The 14,978-nt window shown below is 49.0% G+C and overlaps 1 protein-coding gene across 1 annotated transcript in view; it reads left to right on the top strand.

The window, feature by feature from the left end:
• TMEM67 (transmembrane protein 67) overlaps positions 1-14,978 on the top strand; it is a 2,125,990-nt gene that overhangs the window by 2,019,849 nt on the left and 91,163 nt on the right. Inside the window, exon 27 of the mRNA XM_069621352.1 lies at positions 195-337. Coding sequence (XP_069477453.1) covers positions 195-337 — 143 coding nt within the window. The remainder of the gene's footprint in view (positions 1-194; positions 338-14,978) is intronic.

A 14,978-nucleotide genomic window follows, 5' to 3' on the forward strand; every position in this document is an offset into this window, starting at 1 on the left:
ACTAATATGCTGTTGCATGTTATAATGATCAATATAGTAAACTCATTTGACATAACATTTTAATTGAAATGTGTAACTCAACCTAAGCTGTGTGCTCAAAGACTCCAAAATAACTTGAGCTCAAAATAAGATGTAATAAATAAAGTGAATTCTGGAAATACTTGTGTTACAGATTTCGTTTTTCTCTCTTCCAGATGAAAGCCATTCTTTCAGTGATGTTCTTTTCTACGGCAATGAGTCTACACTCCTCATCTTTGACACCCTGTTTTTTTCAGTTGTGGATTTAGCATCACAAAATTTTGTTTTGGCAGCTATTCTTACATACCTGCAGCAAGAGGTAAAGTCAAAGATGTTGTTTAGCAACCATAACAGATGTAATGCATGCAGAAAATATCTTGACATTTATGTTAATTTCAGGAAATGATTGGGGATTTTTAAAAAAGTTAAAAAACAGTGACTTATCGATTTCCTAAGGATGGCAATGAAGTTTGATAAATTCAATAAATGTGCCCTTTTAAGCTATTGCTCCTCTAAATTGCCTGAAAATCGAGTCAACCTTGTTTGACAATAAATAATTTGTCAATCCTAGGCAAAAATAATGAGAACAATCCATGAAACGGGTGCGGCAGACATACTGCTAGATACTGGGAAATCATTGACGGAGTGTTAGGGAGAATTCTCATTTCATGGCTAATTTCCCTTACCTAGTGAGTCCCTCAGCAGCTTTGCTGGATCCCTGGAGTTGTTTCTTTCCACTTGGTAAGAGTGTGAGCTTTCCCCCCACTCTTACTTGTGTTTTGCTGTGTGTTTTGACCTGTTTTTATGATTGTGGGCTCTGAAGTACACCACTTCAGTAGCCCCCTTCTTTGTGTGTGTCACACAGCACCTTCTGTGCAGTCGCACAGGGTTGTCGTTCAGACTCCCCCGACTCCATTTCTGAGGTGACTATCGTCCCCCAGAAGAAGGTTAAAGTTACCATTAACTTTACTTAGTCAAATTTAACCACAGATCCAGTACACACCATCTTACATGGATTGCTGAAAGTGTTAACTCTTAACTCTTTTTTTATCTGTACCTCGCAAAGCATTGGCATTGCGTTGCTCTTGTTAACATTTAGACATGGCTGGTGGCAGTGGTATCTACCCTAATTTTCTACCGCGGTTATTTTATATAACTGTGGTAATATTGTAGGCTATTGTGTTAGCCTCGAACTTAAACCCGCTTGACCAAATGCTTTTTCTTTTGGCTCCGGTGCGGTTTATTCGCCATTTCTTTTTTGTTAAAACCCTTCTTGTGTTTTACTCTGCGCAGCAAACCAGGTTTGCCTTCTTTGTTCGCTGTCTTTTGGCAGGCTTCTGCTAAGAAGCCCTCCTCCAGGCGCCTGGGTGTCTAGGTGGGCTGAATGTGAGGGTGGGGTGTAGTCACCCCCTCCACTTTGACCTGATTGGGCAAGGTGGTTGTCCGGGCTGGAAAACCCCCCTGCTGGGTGATTGACAGCCAGGCTGTGTGAATGGGGGTTTTGCGCATGAAAGGCAGGTCTCTTGGGCTGGAGGTCAGAGAGTCGCCACTGGAACTACAAGGAACTGACGAGAAGGGGAGGAGAGGTTGACTGCTGCAACTACCCCATACCGGTGAAGCCCTTCTGCAGTCCTGAGCTATCTACCCTTCAATGTCTAAGAGGAGATCCAGCCCGGAGTCTTCTTCCCTTGAGCCTGGTGGGGATAACCAGCTCATCTTCTTCAGTCCGAGGTCGCCTTGGTGGTCGAAATCGCTGCACACTGCTGTAGTGGTCTGGATACCCACCTGAAGAACCTCTCCTGTTTTTAAGGAGCACACCTTTTATTCATTGTCGCTGCTGCCGGCCTCATCCCTGTGTGGTGCTGACCCCCTCATCGTCCTTCGTGCTGAAGCTGCAGGAAAGCGTGGATCTGCGGGAAACCAACAGGAACAACTGCCGAGGCACCAGCTTTGTTCTTTGAGAAAGGTACTGTGTCCTGTTTGAGGAATTTCAGGTGAAATCCCTATTTCTCTATTTTAAGGCTTGTCCTTACTTTTTCCTCCTCCTTATAACTTTTGCTTCTGAACATTGACAATATCAAAGTATTCTTGGCAACGTTGAATCTCGAACTGTCCGACTGTGTGATCCTCCACAACAGGCACCCGGTGTCATTTGACTTTGGCTCCGGCCCCTTGACTCTTGAATTCCTGTCTGTGTGGTGTTCGCTTCTGTCTGCCTAGCCAACATATTGCCTGTGATTTTTGCCCCCAACTCTCTCTGGGTATTTCGGGTGCTAAGTGTGTTTTTACCCCGGTAGCATTTCTTGCCACGGATACGCGTTCATCTAGTAGACCGAACTGTCAAAAAGTGATCGCAATTGTATTGACGGTAACGTGTTCTGTTTCATAACACCGGTCCATTCAAACACAGGGTACTTACCTCGAATAATACTGTACAAAGTGAATCGGTTAGTTGTAGTATATTTTACGTGTGGTTTTTGAATTAATAGAAGTGTAGTGTTAATAACAATTGGTTTAAAAATAAATGTACTTATATTTTTTACCTGAAACCTTGAGTCAGTGTTTGCTTGAGTCACAATAATTGTGGTCCCTTTGTGTAATCTCTGCTACTGCTCATATACTCTTGAGATAAGCCTGGCTGCTCCGCTACTGCTACCACTTTAACATAGTAGTACAGGCTTGTACCAAAGGTAAAACTTGTATTGCCACCTGTAGCCTTAATTCTGTGTAGTGGTCCCTAAGGGCACTGCACAGGATTCTGCCTAACACAGAGCACCTTGGATATTTCTCTCAATACTACAGTACTAACTTGCATAGTGGGAACAATTATTCAGTGGGTATGAACTTTAACACATACTAAAAAATGTGCATAACACATGATAAGAAAACAAGGAGTGCTGGAAATCCTCTGTTGCACTGTCCGCTAGAATACATGTAGATTTCCAGGCAGAGGTAGGTGCTGGGTATGATGGAGGTACTCAGCCAGTACCTGGCGTATTAGAGCCTGAAAGTAGGGAAGACAGCCAGTGGAGCTAGTTGAAGTATTTCTTTTTTTGAAACTTTAGTCTTATTGAGTATTTCCATGGGTGTAGTTTTTTATTGGTGTTTGTTCTATGCCAGTAAATCAAATGGTGCTGACACCTGTTTCGTGGTGCTTTCACAGAGCTTAATTTACTATGTAATGTGCCAAAGTAATGTGATAAAAGGTTTGGTAATACATTTAAAGTTTTTATTTTAGTGATGTGAACATATAACAAGATATAGGGCTTCAAGAAAAAAAACATGTTAACCGAAACCTAGACAAGACATGCATACTTGAATTGTCAGCTAATGAATGTGTAACCATGTTAATTATCTGAGCAGTTGTAGATAATGTGCCTAAGTGTGGACAGCATGTCTATGCATTTCTTGTATTTCTTAAGGGCTTCTGTCACGAGGCAGTTTTGGGGAAAGAATATATCGTAGAAGTAAAACAAATAACAAAACCATTAGATGAAAAATAAATAAAATGGGATTAGACTTATCATTCTGTCAACTTCTGGGACATGGGGTGGGGGTGAATTGCAGTCTCAGTGTGTTTCTGGAAAAGTACCTCTTGCTTTCTTGGTGTGGGCAGGGCAGATCGCAGCGATTCCTGCAAAGTACCACATTTTTAGTGAGCCCGGGTGGTTGGGGAAAGTGAATGTACATTTCTTTTGGATGTCTTCCTACCACAGATTCCTCAACCTTTATTCTATCTCTAGCGCCAGCTCTCTTTAGACATTTGTTTGCCACCATGGGGTGAAGCCCCGTTCTGCATCAGCTCTGCCTGAGGCCATTGCATGCACCACATCTGACATGATTTCCCCCATTACATCAGTTCCTTTTTTACGCACACTCAGTATGCACCTGGAATGCCATTTAATTTATCTAGATACTTCTAATTGCGTCATACCTAATACTCTGAAGACATTGGGCTTCAAGCCCTGTACATATTGCGGGAGGCGAATGGCTGTGTCATGTCCCCACAGGATTTGCTTGTACTGTCTCAGGGGAAGACCATTACATAGAGAATTCTGGATTAATTCGAAGGCCTTCAGAGTGTGCCCCCAAGCTCTTCACCTCATTCCACAAAAGTGGTAAACCATCCCAGTTTAAGTCACCCAGCTAAGTGGCCTTGAAGACAGTCGCTTAGCCTCCGGAGGACAAGTTCTGCAATTATAAGTAGAAGAAAACTAGGAAGGGGTCCCTTTCTCCCAGTGACTCTTCTCAGCATCCTTCTTCCACCTCCTCTAGAATGCAAAGTCCTCACTCTCGTACCTGGAGCCTATCTCAAAGTACTCATTATGATGTCACATTACACCACCCATCAGCCCAAATTTGTCAACATTTGTCAGATAAAATGAGATAAAAAGACAATTTGTCATAGCATAAAAAGAAGGGAACCTCAGAGGCTACTTTCAAAACTACTACCCACAAGCATGCCAACGTACGGACCTGAGACCTGTGTGTCTCCATGTGTTTCTGACGACAACTAAAGTACTTGCAACAAGAGCAATGACTTTGCATCCGGGAGGAGGTGGAAGAAGGATGCTGATACGAGTCACTAGGGGAGAGGGGCCATTTCCTATTTCTTCACCAGGTACGCAGCTACCATTTCCCACTAAGTCCTCTATTCCTGAGGAATTAGAAAAAATCAGGCAGCAAATGTTGGCCATCTTAGCCAAAGCCCTGGCCGCTTCAGCCCTTGCACAGCCTTTAAGCCCCACCAAACCTCATGAAGCCACCACATGTGCCTCTGTGTGTTTCAACCCCATGAGTGAGAGCCCAGCTCTGGTTCCATCATTGGATTCCGCTCCAAGCAACTCTGCCAACAGGCAGCAACACGCTGAACCCCATCATGGCGGTGAGGCTGCCTCTGAAGACGTCCCTCTTTCTGTTCATATAAAAGGTGTCAGAGTTCTTTGAACAAGAATTCAGGACTGTTCATGTCAAAGATGCCTGAATTCTTTGACAAAGAAGGGAATGTTGACCCCATCTGGTTTAAATTCATGTGTTCCATGGAGGAGGAGTTTGCTGAAGAGAAGGGCCAGGTCTACCTGCCCTTGGACCTTGAAGGGACCAGCGGCTTGGATAACTCCCCATAGCTTGGTATTTGCCTGGTGCTGGGGCGGTTTGGCATGCTGCTTTATTCCAAAGAGTGATAGTGAAGGTAGTGGAAACAGTGGTTTTGCCTGTCTTCACTAGAGCTGAGGTCCAATGCGACCTGATGCATATCCTGGACTAGGGTCCTCTGAGGGGAGAACTTAATACCTTTCAACCTGGTTATTGCTGACCCCATGTTGATGGCATGGGAGTGAAGAGGGAGATGCGAATGTGGTGCTCTTTGCACCGGTCCCTCCCTCGTTTCAGCGTCACAGAAATTAAAGGTGTACACCGTTCCTGGCCTCCTCCTCCCCATCGCCGATGTACCACAGATGTGAGACATGCTATTCACTTAGACAGCCATTTAGACCCTATCCCGATAGTCCCCATCGTCCCGATGACGATGCAGTAGATGGAGCAAGTAGACTGACTGTGACCGTGCAAAAGCTGATGACGTCACGACTGAGACTATGACATAGATGCATTAGACATGAAGCACATTTGCATTCCTGCATGAAGCCATGCAGACACTTAGATTGAAATGCTCCTAGACACGAAGCGCATGCTTATGACCCACTTAGATAGAGTATGGATACACCTTTGCTATGCAGTAACCTCAAGTCGCACAAGAATACATATGAACTGTTTGCTGATGCTGAATGCAACTAACATGAGTGGCCATGTAAATCAAGATGGAAGCCACAGTCACATAGAAGTAAATGGAAGACACTGAAAGGGCTTAAGAATACAGAGAGAGGACTGAGATGCTGATTTCGCAGAGACGCGCAGACCAGGCTGTCTGTGCAGCCAGCGTACATATTTTGGCCAAGGACACAGAGGGAGAGAAAGTTTCATATTACCAGAAGAGATAGGACACCTGCATGTGTAAAAGCTGAAAATCCTCAGAAATTTGAACAGGAAAATTACATTTATGGTCCCTACACACGTGATCGGAAGTGAGGAATGGAACCTATTCATTCGAACCAGACAGTGACCACTGTTCCCATCTAACTGACGACAGATGATACAAAAGTAATATTAAGTTGAAAGCTTAATGTTCTGTCTCAAGGTCTAGCAGATCGGAGATGGCAGCCCTATTGGGTACAGACAGCACCTTTCAGGCTGTTCCCACCACCTTGAAATGTTGCTCATGGGCTGGTAACTTTCCACAGGGCCAAGGCGGAGAAGACCCTCTCTGACCAATCCCTACTAACCTTCCATGCTAGCTCATAGTTTGTTGCAAGATCCAATGGTAGTGCACTAACCTGACATGCCTGTAGTTGCAACATTTAGGAGGTGGTCCTAGGGGGAGACACCAGACGTTATTTAGCCAAGGAGAGGACTAACCCTGTAGAATTTCAATATGTAGCTTAGGTTTTTGCAATGTATCATTTATTTAGTGATGCCACTTCACATTAAAACTCCATGGCAAGTCTGTAACCAACGAGAAAGTATTGGAAAATCATGCTGTGTCCATTTCCTGATCCATGTTTCTAAAGCTTTCAATAAACAGTGAGATTTGGCAAATTTTTGGGCTCTTCCATTTTTGAGTGCAGGGGATTTCCCCTGAATCAGTTCCTCTTGCTTGTATTTGGGGAAATTGACAGACCCCACCCGACTTCAGGTGGTAGCAGAGAACCGTCGCTGAGACCCCCAGCAAATACTGTTTTTCCCTGCGCATGCCCTGCGTCGCAACCCGTGAGGACCGGATCTTTGACCACATGAGGAACCTGAGATGGTCATCAGGAGCCCCGTGGTGAAATAACTGTCTGCTCCCTGTGTTACGCAAAGAAGACCGGAAGGCAGAGTGGAAGACTGTGGTAGTGACGGTGTCCAAGGGCTTCCGCGGATCCATGGAGTGTAAGTATGAGTCCAACAATCTGACAAATATTGGGGAGGGAATTGTGTTGTGATTTGTTTTTTGTGTTATTTATGAGAGGGTCTGTGTTTCAAGGCGTTAGCTAGTTTAAGGATGATAGTATGAATCCCTTTTTGAAAGCGTTAGCTAGATTACGGATTACAAGATGGATCACTGTGTCTTGGCGCTAGCTTAGGTTCCGCAAGGTGGTACCTTATTGAACTTTGCATAAAATATAAAAACAATACAAATAAATTAAAGGTAATTCATGGGGGGATACACCCCTTAAACATTTGTTCAAGTCCCTTCCGCGGTATCAGGACAAAATATGGAAGGATGATGGACTCATCATACAGAGGGCAAATGCAGTCTTTCGTGGTCTGTGCTGCAACACGTGACCACATATTTACATGCTACATATAAGGGACATAAATTAAGCAACAGATTAGTAATAATGGAGTTATGGAAGATATTTGAGGACAAGGGGGAGGACCCACCCAAAAGAGAATGGATGCTCAGTCTGCATGATGCGGGGGCGAAGCACCCACAACTCTGCCTCAAACAGAAGACCCATCAACAGGAGGCCAGGGATTTTACCTCTTGAAGGAGCTAAAAGCAGCAGCAGGGTACGCTAACCCTGTGTATGCACCTCCTGTGCATAGTAGCGATTAAGCACTGAGTGGCGCTAAGATGACGTATAAGAAAACAGGGGCTATGATTGATGAACGCAAAGAGCGCATCGACCTGCAAGCGAAGCTGACTCGGGGCGACAAAGTGACCCAGGGACGTAAAGGGGATGATCAGATGACAGTTCCACCAGATGATTGGGTGTGAGGACAGAAATTGCTTATACTAAATGGAAGGAGTCCAGAGACCTAGAGGAGGAAGCTAAGAAATAAAGGGAAAAGGAGGAAGAGGACAGAGAAGGGGCAGAGCTGATGGAGGAAGTGAAGAGAAGAGGGAACAGAAACAGTTGAGGGAGCAATCTGAGAAAGAAGAGTAGTAGAGAGAGGAAATAGAAAAGAGAGAGAGAGGAGAAGGCGATGAGAACGGCTGAGGAAGAAAGAGGCAGGTGCAAATGAGAAGGGAGATGAACATGTAGATTGAGAGAATTGTTAAAACATTGGTGCATAGAGGAGGAAGAGAGGGACATAAGGCAGGAGAGAGATAAATTGGGAGAGGTGCCTTAAGGAGGTGGAGAATATGATGACGGGGTCCTAGACTTTCAGCTGACGACGAGGAAGCAGAAATACAGAGGAGGATTGTGACACTATACAGAAGCAGGAAGGATAGCGCTGCTGTCCCTAAGGCAAGCAGGAGTGTAGTGGGATACCCAGCGGGGGGGAGGGGAGACCCACTGGACAGAGCTGCGAGAAGATAGCAGGGGAAAAACATGTTGAGGTGACTTAACTTTGAGGACGTAGGAGGTAAGAGAGTGATGACAGTTTAGGGACGTTGGGGTCAGACAAGGAATATGGGGAGAGCGATGACAAAAAAGGGAGGAGGCCATGGCGCCTCTCCTGAGCGGATAAACTCAGAGCGGGACAAACAGAAGGATATAGAAAGGGAAAAGCTAGAACCTTAGGGGCACATCAATCGCTCCAAAAGCAGATCACATTTCGCAGACAAAGTTATCCATACGCGCAGAGGTTGCAAGCATTACCAGGACAAAAGAGATCTAGCATGATGGGAGCATTTACTATCACAAAAGACAAAGGGAAATGTGACAAAAGTGTGGGGCTGACAAAGTTTTTGCTGTTAGAAAAGGGTGGCGAACAACTGCAATATATACCGTGGCAACAGATGGAGAAGGATAATTTGAGGTTCAAGCTGCCATTGTTGACTGCAGGAGTGGGGAAATGTATTCATGAACTAGAAAGATTGACAGCGGGGATGGCATTAGCAGTGGGTGACATGAAGAGCTTACTCTCTGCCATTCTTGGGAAGGTAGCTGACCAGGTTTGGAAACGGGCAATATATTTTGGAGTGACAGCGCAGAACACAGCACATGAAGAAGCACTGTTTAATAACTGCAGGGCGGCCGTATGGCAGGCCCTGAGAGTACAGTACCCAGACACATCTGACATAAACGCAATTATGGCACGCAAAATGTGCGAGGATGAAGGTCCACTCCAATATATTCATGATAGACGAGAACATTGGCATCTCGAGATGCATGAACCGTGGGACAAACCTGTGGGTTTATTTTACCACTTATTATGTCAGAGATATTACCAGAGAAGGTGCAGACGCAATTGGAAAAATTTGTGGGGATGGAGATGAAGCCCCGGACAGAAATTCAGTTGACTATAGTACATTATTGTCGACTAATGCAGGAGAACGCAAGAAAGAAACGGGATGAAAGAAAGAAGGAAGAAACAAAGTTAGTTCTGAAAAAATTCTCAAAATGTACAATGGAAGGGGCGATGTTGACAAGCAGAGAGGGGGTGGTTACCCAGAGCATGCAGTATCATCAGCAAATGGCAGGAGGAAGTTTTGAAGGAAGGGACAACACTATTTGCTATGGGGAAGAGCAGGTGTGTCCAGGGGGAGAGGAGCAGGGTACCCAGCGCAGCAGGGATGAGACAGGGTTAACAAGGGTTCTCCAGCATGGGGTCTGGCATGGATTCACGTGCTCATGAATATTCCCCATCGTCAGGCTGGGAATCCTCAGTAAAGAAATATTAGGTTTCATTTTCATTTCTGAACTGTCTTTCTCCTAACAACCAATCACTAAGCTCTGGGTCATACTGCCCCAGCCAATGACTGCCCTATACCTAAGCCCCTCCTCTAGCAGCCATCTTCAGATTTTTACAGCATGTTCAAGTACTGTGTTTTTTCGCTTTTTGGAAGAGTTTCACTCTATTTTTCGGTCAATTGAGCCTTGTGCTCCATCGATCAATCTATCCGATTAACGGGGAACCGTTTTTGGATTCTTCAGCGCCCCTCAAGGGCGAATTCCGTTGAGTGTTTTCTTGGAGGATTCCAGAAGATTCTTTCAGGCCTACACTGCGTGGAACATGTCAGAGGAGAAGGAGGATTTCAGCTCCCCTGTTCAAGATCTGTTCCAGCTGCGGCTCACGGAATGTCTTTTCGGATGACAAGCATTCCGAATGCCTTTACTGCCTGTACCCGAAGCACAAGGAGGAAGATTGTGCATTTTGCCAGGAGATTGTCCCTCGCACGATGAAGGATAGGCACAGGCGGCTGAATGAGTGGCTACAGGCCAAGGCCTCTGCTCGGGGTGGGTCTCAGCAGCATGCCTCTCCCAGTTCCAAGAAGGCTGAGCGGCCTTCTAAGACCTTTGAGGGCGCCCCTCCCGCAGGGCTCCAACAGAAGGCTAAGCGCTGCAAGCCCACTTCCACCGGGAGCGCCGTTGTGACGGGCTCCTCGGCGGCCAGGGTGCGTTCGATGTCCCCAGCCTCCGTCACCAGTCAACACTCAGGATCTTCGGCCAAGAGAAAGTTAGACCATCCAGGTAGGCTGAAGGAGAGGCCCAAATCTGTCCTACCGGAGAAGTCTCGGGGGGGGGGGGGGGTTGGACCCTCCCCCTAAGGAGAAGGCCAAGCAGGACAAGGAAAAGGCCCTGACTGTGAAGGCCCAGGTGCACCTGGCCAAGGCTCAGCCTTCGATCGAGGGGGTGGTGGCGTCTCTGGCGAGGGCCGCCGAGACGGTCCCACAGGACGTGACCCCTAAGACTAGGGTGTTCCTTCCTCCCAGGAGGGAGGCTGCGTTCCGGCCCATAGAGAAGACCCCGGAGAAGAGGATGCCTGTCATCTCCCCAATATCTTCACCGCTGGATACAAAGAAGGGGTGGGTCAGTGGCCCTCCAGGGTATGGATATCTCATCTGAGGAGGAGCTCACCAGTCTACAAACCGTCCAGGAGGAGGGTAACCTAGGCAGCAGGCCGGGCACGCTGAGGAAGGTGACGACGAAGGTGACGACAGCAAGGACTATGCCGAGGAAGAGCAGCAGGTTGTCGGGAGCCTGGGCTCACAGCCGGTGCCCCAGCGACCTATTCCGCTTTCATCTCAGCTGCCACCCACACCTCAGGTACCTCCCAGAGACCTTTCGATGGACATCCTCTCGCCACTACATACGTTGGTCTCTGAGATTCAAATAAGGATGCCTATTGCCCCGGCGGCCCCGCCCGCAATGCCAGCGCCGGCTGACCCCCCCCATGGGGGAACCCCGGCCAAGAAGAAGAGGGTAAACCCTCCACCTCCTTACTCCCCCGTTGCCCCCCCTCTGCTCCCCCTGAGGGATGAGACGGATGTGGAAACGGCGACGAAGGGAACTGACAACGACAGCAGGTTAGGGGATCTCCCGTCTCCACCGCCCAGATCTTCACCGCCAGACGAGATTGGCTCGTTCCACTTGATCTCCAGAGCGCCGGAACGTTTTCAGCACGCTTCCTACATCAGCGCAGGGAGGTGAAGAGGAAGACCATCCTCTCGGTCCCACTCCTGGATGACATTTGGGACGAAGGTTTGTCTCTCATGAAGAACCCTTCCACAGCCCCGGCGAAGAGGGATCGCCTTGAGGAGAAGTAAAGGGTGCCGGAATCCACCCCAAGTGTTTGCGGGCCGTACCTTCTCCAGACTCTGTGGTGTCTGCGGCGGCCAGGAACAAGTCCTCGGGTGGTTCAGCCTCGGCGGCCTCCACCCAACCAGACAGCGAGGGCAAGAAGTTAGATGCCATGGGACGACGGGTCATCTATTCTGCTGCGACTACCATCATACCATTAGGGCCGCCAACACCCTCACCATAGTGGCTCGTTAGGACTGGGAGTTGTGGTTCAAGATCGCTCCCATCCTGGACTTCCTCCCCAACGACAAGAGGTCGGAAGCGCTGGAAATTCTACAGGAAGGTGAGGTTGCATCGGACCACGGCATCATGGTGGCCACGGACATCCCCGATGCAGGGTTCTGCCAAATGGGCAACAGCATTTGTCTTTGTCGTCACGGCTGGGTCAAGGCCACCAATTTTCAGCAGGACGTTCAGTCGAAGGTGCTGGACATGCCCTTCGACGGGGACAATTTGTTCGGGAAGGCTGTGGTTGAGTCTCTCCAAGCCATAAAGACAGACACAGAGACGGCGCATGCTTTGGGCACTCTTCAGCAACAGAAGCCATCCTTTCAGACCTCAGGCGGAAAGTCCCCAGGATCTTTCAAGGGGTTTAGTGGGGGCTCCTCTTCTTACTGCCAGCCCCCCCTTTCTTCGACCCAGGAGACCAACAGGAGCCGCTCCAAGGCCTTCGGAGGAGGACGTCGCCAGAGTCCCCAAGGCGGCCCTTTGAGATCCAAGCAGGATTGAACCGGCCGTGGCGTCGGGCCCCCTCCCGAGCACCCTGGTGGGAGGTCAGCTGCCAAACTTTGTCAGCGTGTGGAAGACCATCTTCACCGACAGTTGGGTGCTGGACACTCTCACCCACGGACACACCCTGGACTTTCAACGGAAGTGTCCCAAAATACCACCTGTGGCCCGGCAGGAGAACCACATCCCTCAGCTGCTGCTGGAGGTTCCAAAGAGGTTCCGGGGCTCCGGCGTGTACTCAAGGTACTTCCTCGTCAAAAAGAAGACAGGGGCTGGAGGCCCATCCTCAACCTTCATCGACTAAACAAATACATCAAGTCCCAAAAATTCTGCATGGTCACTCTTCAGCATGTACTCAGAAGAGGGAGACTTCCTGTCGTCGCTGGACTTGGAGGATGCATACTTCCACATCCCCATCCACAAGGGGCACTGCAAGTTTCTGCGTTTCGTTGTTCAAGGGAAGCACTACCAATTCAAGGCCCTTCCCTTCAGATTGAAGTCGGCGCCAAGGGTCTTCACCAAGTGCCTGGTGCCAGTGGCGGCACAGCTGCGGCTATGGTGGATTCACATCTACCCTTACCTGGATGACTGGCTTGTGCGGGCCAGCTCGAAAGAGATTGCTGTCAACCACACAGCGAGAACCGTTCGCCTGGGGTTCTTGGTGAACTTTGCAAAGTCCTGCTTGACTCCATCGCAGGACGCACTGTTTCTGGGATCCCGACTCAACACAGTGTCGTGCCTGGCGTCTCCGTCGGAGGAGAGGATATCGGTCATCTTGGGCAGGGTACAACGGCTGTTGGCCCTGAAGATCGCCAAGGTGAGGTCCATCAAGTCTCTGCTCGACATGATGTTGTCATGTATCTACCTCATTAGGCTGTGGAGGCTGCGGATGCGTCCCTTGCAAGAGTTCCTCGACGCCCGTTGGATACAAGTGTCGGGAAGCTTCGAGGACAAGATCACACTCGACGAGAGCTTCCATTGAGCGATACAGTGGTGGGGAGTTAGTGCTCATCTGTCCGGAGGCGTGGATTTCCAGACCCCACCGCACCAGGAAACGGTCACGACGGACGCCACCCTGGAAGGTTGGGGAGCTCACACCAGAAGTCTTCCCGCAAGAGACCTGTGGCTACCGGAGGAGAAAACCTTGCACATAGACGTGTTGGAGCTGCGGGCAGTGTTTTGGGCCCTCAAGTCTTTCCTTTGTCCCTCAAGGACATGGTGGTGTGGATCTTCATGGACAATACCACCACAATGTTTTACATCAGGAAGCAGGGGGGCACCAGGTCCCTGGCCCTCTCCAAGGAACCGCAGGACCTATGGCACTGGGCCATCGCCCAGGTCATCCATTTCATCTGGCTTGAGTGAAGAACACCGTCACTGACTCGCTCAGCAGGGAGCTGCTCTCTGGCGACGAGTGGGAGCTTTGGCAGGACAAAGTGGAGCACCTGTTCCGCATATGGGGCAATCCCCAGATCTATCTATTTGCAACAGCGATGAACACCAAGTGCTGGAGGTTCGCCAGCAGGTTTCCCCAGCTGGGGAACCTGGGGGATGCATTCTCATTCCCCTGGGACGGCCTGTTTCTGTTTGCGTTCCCTCCATTGCCGTTGTTTCTTCAACTAGTCAACCAACTCAGACGGTCCCAGTGCAGGATGATCCTTGTTGCACCGGCATGGTACCTGGACCTCCTCGACATGTCAGCGTCCCCTCCAGTCAAGTTTCCGGTGGTCGCAGATCTTCTGCCAGAAAAGGAGGTGCAATTCTGCTCCACGACCCAGGATCGCTGAACCTGAAGGGCTGGCTCCTGCAGCATTAGAGTTCGGGGTTTACGACCTCCCAGCGGATTGCAAAGAGGTACTTGCCAGGGCCAGAGCATTATCTACTCTTAAATGTCACAGGCATAAATGAAAAGGTTTGCCATTTGGTGCTGTGCAGAGAAGATCGACCCTCTACGAGTCACAGCTCCGCAGGTGCTACCCTATTTGCTGTTGTTGGCCAAAGCAGACCTGGCCCATGCTTCCATCAAAGTTCATCTCCAGCTACACCAGATCTCCAGGACGGTCGTCGTTATGGTCTCACCGTCTGGTTAAGGAGTTTGTCAAGGGACTGTTTGGTTCGTTCCCGCTGGTGAAGGCCCCAGCCCCGGCGTGGGAACTCAATGCGGTGCTGACTAGGCTCATGGGCCCTCCGTTCAAACCTATTCAGACAGTTCCACTGAAGTTATTGTCGTGGAAGACCGCGTTCCTCGTGGCCATCACATCTGCACTACGAGTGGGTGAGATTCAGGCCCTGTCCTGTAAGCCACCTTATTTGACACTTCACGACACGAGGGTGGTGCTGCGGACTCACCACTCCTTCATTCCCAAGATGCCGTCAGACTTTCATCTAAACGAGCCCTTGGTGTTCCCTGTGTTTTTTCTGATGCCTTCGTCGCCGGCCGAGAAGACTTTGCACTCGCTGGATGTGGCTAGAGCGCTGAAGTTCTACGTGGACCGCACAAAGAGTTTCTGGAAGACGTCACAACTTGTGAACTTTGGCCCTGTGAACCATGGGAAGGCCCTCTCCAAGGCTTCCACTTCCAGGTGGCTCTCCGGTTGCATCACCCATTGTCATCGGTTGGCAAACCGACTGTTGACTGGCCGTCCGAGAGCCCATCCGACC

This window comes from Ambystoma mexicanum, chromosome 5q (genome assembly GCF_040938575.1).
Source record: "Ambystoma mexicanum isolate Mex_15411 chromosome 5q, UKY_AmexF1_1, whole genome shotgun sequence".
In the NCBI taxonomy this organism is placed as follows: domain Eukaryota; kingdom Metazoa; phylum Chordata; class Amphibia; order Caudata; family Ambystomatidae; genus Ambystoma; species Ambystoma mexicanum.